The following is a 7,887-nucleotide window of genomic DNA, read 5'->3' on the forward strand; positions in this document are numbered from 1 at the left end:
TAAAGTTTTTTTTTTCCTTTTTTTGGTGGTACCAGGGATCAAACTCAGGACCTTGTGCTTGCCAGGCAAGCACTTATTCCACTGAGCTATCTCCCTGGCCCCTAATATAAAGCTTTTAATAGCTTCCTCTCATTTTAAAAATCTCCTTGTGCCCTAATGTTTTCATTACCTGGTCTTTTTTTTTTTTTTCATATATACATCACCAAAGGTTTAATATTTTTCTTTTAATTTTTTTTTTCCAGAACCAGGGATTGAACTCAGGCCCTTGCACTTGCCAGGGAAGTGCTTATTCTACTGAGCCCTCTCCCCGACCCTATTTTTCTTTTAAAACAATTAATTTTATCTTCCAGAAAAATATATTTCCAGAGAGTAAACCTAAAAACCCTTAATGCTAAGGTGTATCCTTTAAAATTATAAAACTATCAAAATAACTCATTCTCTATTTTTATTAACTCAATGTTTTCTATTTTTTCTTTTCCTTTCTACTTATATTTTCCCTCTAACTTTTTGAGGCCAATCTATGACTAATTAATTTTCAGTCTTTCTTTTTTCTATCTATTCATCAAAAACCTTAATAATTCTTGGACAAATTTTACCTTCATAAAGAAATACAGAATATTCATTGTTGTTGAACTGCAAATATTTTCTAAATTCCAGTATGAGTCCATCTGACTTATGAGTTCAAAAGATAAGTTAAACATGAATTTTATTGTTGTGTTTGGGTTACTTTTTTAAACATGCGTTTTGGTGACAGAACAGTCCGAATGATATATCTCCAACCTTTTTTTATTTGAGACAGGTTCTTGCTCCATTCCCAGATGAGGCTCTAACCTGTGACCCTCCTGCCTCAGCCTCCCAGAGTGCTGGGATTACAAGTACGCATCACTCATCAGTCCACCCCAGGGCCCATTCTCCTCCTCCCACCCCTGCTAGTGACTCAGGCAAGGGTTACTAGGCGCCCTGCACTGCAGTCTGACCATGACTTTCTGGCTTACTGATCTCTAACAAAAAGCACCATGAGGGGGCGCCCAATAGCTCAGTGGATTAAAAGTGTCTGCAAGCAGGCACAGGGGCCAGGGAGTTCGATCTCTGGGCCTGCTGTGCCAGTCCCCCACCCCCGGGGCATGCTGAGACAGCAATTGAGACTGGGTGTGGTGGCGCGTGCCTGTAATCCCAGCTTTTGGGAGGCTGTAAGCAGGTGGATCATTTCGAGTCCGACCTAGCAGTGAGACCCCGGAACACCCTGTAGACCCTTCCCTAAAATACAAAAAAAAAAAAAAAAAAAAAAAGCACCACGATTCGCAAACAGGAAAGCAAAGCCAACACTCATTCCTTTACTCACACAGTTATTGCATTGTCTCTTCAGGCTGCCCCATGAGGAGAGGAAACAGAAAGGATGCCTCCGCTTTACAGACAAGGAACCTGAGATTCACAGCAGGCCAGAGGCCACTTCCAAAGTGACAGTGGGTGACACAGTGCAAATCACCTCAGCCTCCTCCCCCCAAGACAACCCACGGGTCCCAGGCTGCCGCCCACACTTTCTCCTATACAATGCTATTTACCTTCCTAAAACATCTTTCACAACATTACAGAAACTGCAACCAAAGAAACAAAACACTCTATATACACTTTAAACTACAGAGAAATTGCACGTATGGATCATTTTCCCCTTCTATTTATTCACTCAAAATTTTACTGACTTTATTACATTCAAATGTTACATTGCTTTTATTTATGATAACACTGTGGAGGTATTTCAGCATTTTGTTTTCCTGTCAGATGAAGCCTGGGTTGTGACCACTTTAAAATTAATGAAGAGAAGGCTCTGCTTGGTTACTACACATAAATGAAGCGAGCTGCTCTCCGCCACTGTTCTGCAGTGGACTTCACACAGGGCTGATGCGCAATCGGCACATCTTCGACTTGAATTAGAGTGAAACTTAATGGGAGGAGATAACGTTCTACTGCCAGCTTCCACCAATTAAAATATGATCAGGAAAATGAGTTGGTCACTACTGAACAACCTGCAAACGGTGTTAAGGGTCAAGCCCAAATCAATACAAGGCACTTTTAAGGTGAGAACATAATCTGAGGGATCCAAACACACACACAGTTTTGTTTCCAGGATTAAGTACACAGGCATCCATATTAGGATCATTTGGAATCTAACAGTCTCAGGTTAGGATCACAGAAGTGGCTCAGGGAGAAGACACGCAACAGACCTGAGGGGGGATAACGTTCACAAAGAAAGGAATGAGACTCAAGACACTCCTCCTCTTGTTAGGACCAGGCCTGTCAGAGATCCACAGCGTACCTCTGTCACAATATTCCAGGTTGTCCTTTTTCACATAGTCTAGATGGGGCTCCAGATGGCAGACCAATATAAAGAGATGTTCTCTTGGGTGACTTTGGTCCTTTTGGTGTGACACTCATTCAGGAGAGTATCTAACTCTACCCATCTTTTTCTCACCTGCAGGGGAGCAAAAGAGATCAGAGCTCATATCTTACTACAAACATGTGCCCTCCAGGTCAACACAAAGTCACATGTCCCAGAACGTCCAGAAGGTACCTGGTGGTCCTCAAAGTGTCACGTCAGCTCTGGTGATCTGATTTTTGAATGGTGAGCCTAACACGCTTTTCCAGTTCCAATAAGTTTTGGTAAAATTTTTCAGCAGTATCTTCGTCTACATCCAGCTAGAAAAGAAGCAACAATAGGGATGACTAGAAAGAACAAAACGAACAGCATGGATATAAAAAGAAGGTACTCTACACATTTTAGAGAACTGAAAGCAAAGAACAAAGCTGACAGAAAAGTTCTGCAGTGGCTGCCACATGTGGACTGACAGGAAACTCCTAAGAACCTGAGGACATATTAATTCTTTTGTAAATTCTAGTGCTCACCGAACTCCTCCTTCCCTTAAATGGTAAGGCTGAAAGATCTGCGTGCTGCTGTCTACCCTGACTCCTATGTGCCCAGTAACAGAAGACACCAGTGACTGTGAAAGAGAAGTCCAGAAGAGCTAAGTTAACGGACTTGAACTTGCAATAGCTAATACTTCCACGGATCCATCACCTTTGGTCAAGCTCAGGTGGGCTCATTGTCCTCCAGAAAATACTACACATATCCCAGCCTCCCTGGTGGTTGGGGGTGGCATGGGACACTATTCTTGCAAATGAGACCTAAGTGAGACCTGAACCTTTTCAAAAGGAACAGGGTGCCCTTTCTTTCCTCTCTTCTTCCACACTGCTCTCTTAAGCCAGAAGGATGATGGCCCCACCCAAAGGACAGAGCAGTGACTGGCTAGGGACGAGCAGATGCTTGCCACTTCGGAGCTGCCAGGCTGGGCTGAGGCTGCCTCTCTCCAAACTGCTCTTACATGCAAGACTGTATCTTGTGTGAATCGCTGTTCTTTTACCTTTTGTTAGGTTTTGTGGTGGCTCAGTAATGAAATAGGAACGATAAAAGAAGCCTTTACTAGCTCTAAAGACAGGGAGAGGATCCCACGGAGGATGGGGGAGCCTCTGACCTGAGACACAGAAAGCTGAGATGTTTACGGACTTTTGCTGGGGGAAACGTGAAAGGGAATTGTATCCAGAACTGGGCTGCAGAAGAGGAAGTGGGCACTGGGAGGATAAGCTGCTGTTCTAAGGGCTTCAGCAGTGTTAGATGACCACCATAATAATTCAACAATTTATATGTGGGCCAGAACCTACCACCTTCTTGTGTTTCAAATTTTAAAATCTCATTTTAACTAATACCCTATATATAAAAGCAAACTTTCAGGCCCTATAAAACTTGTTTTCAAGTCAACAGGGATAAGCATCAAATGCAGGCTTACTTTTTACTAAAATGAAAGGCTGACAATTAAAGAACCCTTTTTTAATTTTGTATTTTTATTAGTACCTGCGTGCAGCCCATAATGATCATATTCATCCTGGCGAGCTGGCACGTCTGTAACGTATCTTCTTTCATCCCCTTCCCCTAACTTCAGCCCTCCGCCTCTATCTCTTGCCCCCCCTCCCCTTTGCCTAAGCTATTTCTGAAAAAATGCTTTTATCATTTTGAAAATAACATGTAGTCATTCAATCACATTAGAGGTTTGGGGTTTTTTTTGTTTTTTTTTCCGTTTTGGACTTTGAAAAATTAAGAGATCTTTCTAGCTCAACTGCATCTTTTAACAGAGTGGTAACTGCCCCACATTAATCAAAGGTTAAAGCAGTTTCTTCAGTGCATTTTCATAGTATGCTAATAAGGTATTTGATTTGTAGAATTTAATATTTTTCTCCACTTGATCTACAAACCAATCCCTTTTAGGGTACTAGATAGGTAAATTCAAATAAGCGCTGCCTGCCTAAACTTAAGCTCATTGATTTACAACACGACTTCTCCAAAATGTGTTCTTTGGGGTGTTAAGGAAATGTTAAATTTGAAGAAAGAAATTAACATAGTCAGGAACAGTTTGGAAACACCAGTACTGAACATGTCACGTGGTGCCTGCCTACACACACACACACACACACACACACACACACACACTTCTTAACTGTTTGAACTTTTCAAAGTTTTTACTGAACTGAGATGCCTCATATAAATCTCTTAAAAATGAGAATGTAATAGGAAACACTCCTCAAATTTATATGCCTGGGGGACTGCTTCTTGCAAATATTCACAAGGAACTAGTACCTCACAGCACACCCTGAAAATCACAGAAGCTTGACTTATTTTTAGGAACAGACAGCTTGAAAAGCAGTGAACATGGCTCCTTTCAACCTCATGCCACTCACGTGACTCACCTGTCAGGACTTCCTTGCCTCAACCTAGTTTTATTTTAGGACAATGCCTCCTTACAAGAAGCTAAGCAGAGAAAAAGGAGAGGCTGAGAAAAGAAATCTACTCCTGACGAAAGTACAACAAAATAGTTCTTGTAGTTCAAAATAAATGCTCTCATTCTGCAGTACCTAACGCCATGTGTGATTTCTTCTCAGGAGATTGAGTCCAGTACTGATTTGATTTCTTCCCCTGTATCTTCAAAACATCAATCTATTAAAACTAGTAATTGTCACAAACAAAATCAAATACTACAGCGGAAATTACCTTCTCACAGAAAGAAACTTCATATTTCATCCTTAATGAAATATAATGCAACATACTTAACTGTGTGTTAGGAAATGGGGGGTGCAGGTCAGCCTTCTCTTCCCAGGCTTAATGCTGAGGGGGAGCCGAGGGTAGCAAGTGTGACAGACAACTGGTGGAGCTCACCAGCAGCACCTGGCCTGCTCTAAAAGGTCAGAGAAGGCTGGGACAAAAGCTGAAATCTCAGCAATGAAGTGAAATCAATCAGATTAAAGAAGGATATAATAATAAGCAACTTAGGTGGAGGGAACAAGCTGTGTAGACGGGAGCAGACAACAAATGAAGCAGAGCCACGGGGATGCCAGTGGGGAGAGCAAGGCCCAGCCAGGGAAGGGAAGGTGGGGAGGGACAGGGCTGCCAGGGAGGCGGGCCCCGACCCACCAGCCCAGAAGCAAGCATCCGCCGTGTAACAATGCGAACAGATTTACCTTTTGCATAGTGACGTAATTGTTTCCCAGACCTGTGGTGGCGCTCAGGTATTTGGTCAGCGGGTTAAGAGACTCGGGTTTTTGGTGGAAAAGCCATACCTGAAAATCAAGAGTGTGTCAGTAATTTGTTTTTTTCTGCCAAAGATGGGGAAGGCAATTAGAGATTTCCAGTCATTATTTAGCTATCTCTTCCTTTAATACACACAGAGATCCCCCAGGATGGAGACTAGCTGATTTAGACTAGACCTTGGCTCATGCCAAGTGATATACAGTAAAGTATATCACTGATGTAATATTTTTTAATAGACTGGCAGGCACATAGACAAGATTCAAAAGGTACACCCGGAATAAGATGTAAGGTTCCCTCCCTTTCCAACTTCCCAGCCACCTAGTTATCTTCTATGAAAGCTACCACACTTAGTAGTGTCTTGTGTATTCTTCCAAAGAAAATCCATTCACTGGAAAGCATATAAACCTTTTCTTTTACTCAAACAAGTACAACACACAGAAATTTTCATTTAAACAATATGCCCTGGAAATATTTTTAAATTAGTGCACATAGAGCTGTTTTTATTCTTTTCTTAAAAAAAACCACAACATTCCATTTCAGGGATGTTCTATAATTTATATATATCAGTTTCTAATGAAGAAGCACACAGGATGCTTTCAGTCTTTGCTATAAACACTATATTATAATGATGAATACATTATTATATGTAAGTTTTGACTACATTTATAAAATGAGTATCAAAAATGAAATGGCTTGGTTAAGTGTTGGGAGCTGCTAAGGCTGGAAACTGATTCATATGTGGGAGGGCAAAATGATGCCTCACTGACTAAAGCAGTCAAGTTACCTTAGTCTTGAGAAGAACATCCTGCCTGGACACCGTGGTCTATTAGTTGCTAGGCAACACTGTGTCTTGTAACTTTACAAAGGTATATTCAATAAGGCTTCTACTGTTGCAGGGGAGGGAGGAGGTTTTATCTATCAGGCTTGTCTACCATCTAACCTCAGCTATCATCTCTTGTCTTTATTTTCTGAGTCCTCTCACCTTTTTCTCCCAGGACTACTCAGAAACCAACAGATCCCAACAGTTAAGGATAGGTACATTTAATATTTTCACTGATCTTGCCAAAGAACGAGTCCCTGATGGACGCTTTAGAATGGGTCATGAGCGAAAAACACAGTGAATGTTTAAATTAAAATTTTATTACAGTAAAGTATAGTAATTTATTACTGTACAGTAATTATCACAGTAAGTTGTTACACATTGCTATTTATCTCCCTCAAAATACTCTGCCTCACTTTGAACACACTTATCCCATTGCTCTTGTCAGTTTCTGAAGCAGTTTGCTAAGTCCTGTTCTGTGAGGGTGTTTAGAATCAATTCAAAATGTTCACCCTCTCACCATCATTCTGACCCTGGGGAGGAGCCTGAAGTCACATGGATAATAAGGTGGCTAAGGATATGCTATATTTTTACCAGCCTGCCTGTCCACTGGAGGGCACTGAGAGACCTTCACTGCATTTGTAACCACACGTCATAAAGACACCCATGAAAGACAACTCGCAGAGCTGCTTTAGAAAGTGATAAGGAGGATGGGATAAATGCACGCAAAGCGAGGGGGAGTATTCTGAGAGGAATTAATAGCAAGGTGTTATTTACTGTAGTAAAGATCTGTTTAAACACTCAGTATATATATTTTTTGATCCAATCTGTAGCTTATTCTGTCCTGGCAATGTAAAAGGGTCCTTATTTCTCTAAACTCTTGTCAACATGGTACATTAGCAAGCTTTCTGAGAGTTGCTAATTGAACTTAAAACTTAATTTTTCATCACACTTCTAACTGGCATGTCTCTTCACGAGTGGAGGTCGCCATCTTTTCGTGCAATTAGAACAACTTAGAAACTTTCTGTTCGTGTCCCTTGTTCATTCCAATCCACTATTTTTCATAGGATTTGCTGAACCTTTTAATATACTAACAAAATGAGCCTTTTAGCTATCCTAACAATGGCAGATATTTTTCTTCCTCTGGAGGTCTTTGAATTTAACTTATAGTGGAATTTTTGTTCAAACTTTTAAATGTTTAGTCAAAATTTTTAGTCTTTTTCTTTACAGTTTGTACAACAGATTAGACTTCACACCCTGCAATTCTTCGCAATTTTTCCTATTATATTTTAACTTTTACATTTAATCTAATTATTAACAACATGTAATTATAAAATATATAAAGAAAAGATTCTAGTCTACTTTCTGGTATCAATATTTGCTGAATAATGCACCTTTTTCTCACCGGAATGTCTTTTTTTTTTTTTTTTTTTTT

At 40.6% G+C, this 7,887-nt stretch overlaps 1 protein-coding gene across 1 annotated transcript in view; it reads right to left on the reverse strand.

Moving 5' to 3' along the window:
- Nucleotides 1-1,289: 1,289 nt before the first annotated feature.
- The window catches only part of Hsd17b7 (hydroxysteroid 17-beta dehydrogenase 7), a 21,493-nt gene continuing 14,895 nt past the window's right edge, over nt 1,290-7,887 (reverse strand). Inside the window, exons 8-9 of the mRNA XM_004639885.2 lie at nt 5,563-5,661; nt 1,290-2,694 (exon numbers count right to left, since the gene is read on the reverse strand). Of these exons, the coding sequence (XP_004639942.1) occupies nt 2,593-2,694; nt 5,563-5,661 (201 nt within the window). The 3' untranslated portion in view covers nt 1,290-2,592. The remainder of the gene's footprint in view (nt 2,695-5,562; nt 5,662-7,887) is intronic.

Source organism: Octodon degus, unplaced genomic scaffold (assembly GCF_000260255.1).
Source record: "Octodon degus isolate 3935 unplaced genomic scaffold, OctDeg1.0 scaffold00116, whole genome shotgun sequence".
NCBI classification, from domain to species: Eukaryota; Metazoa; Chordata; class Mammalia; order Rodentia; family Octodontidae; genus Octodon; species Octodon degus.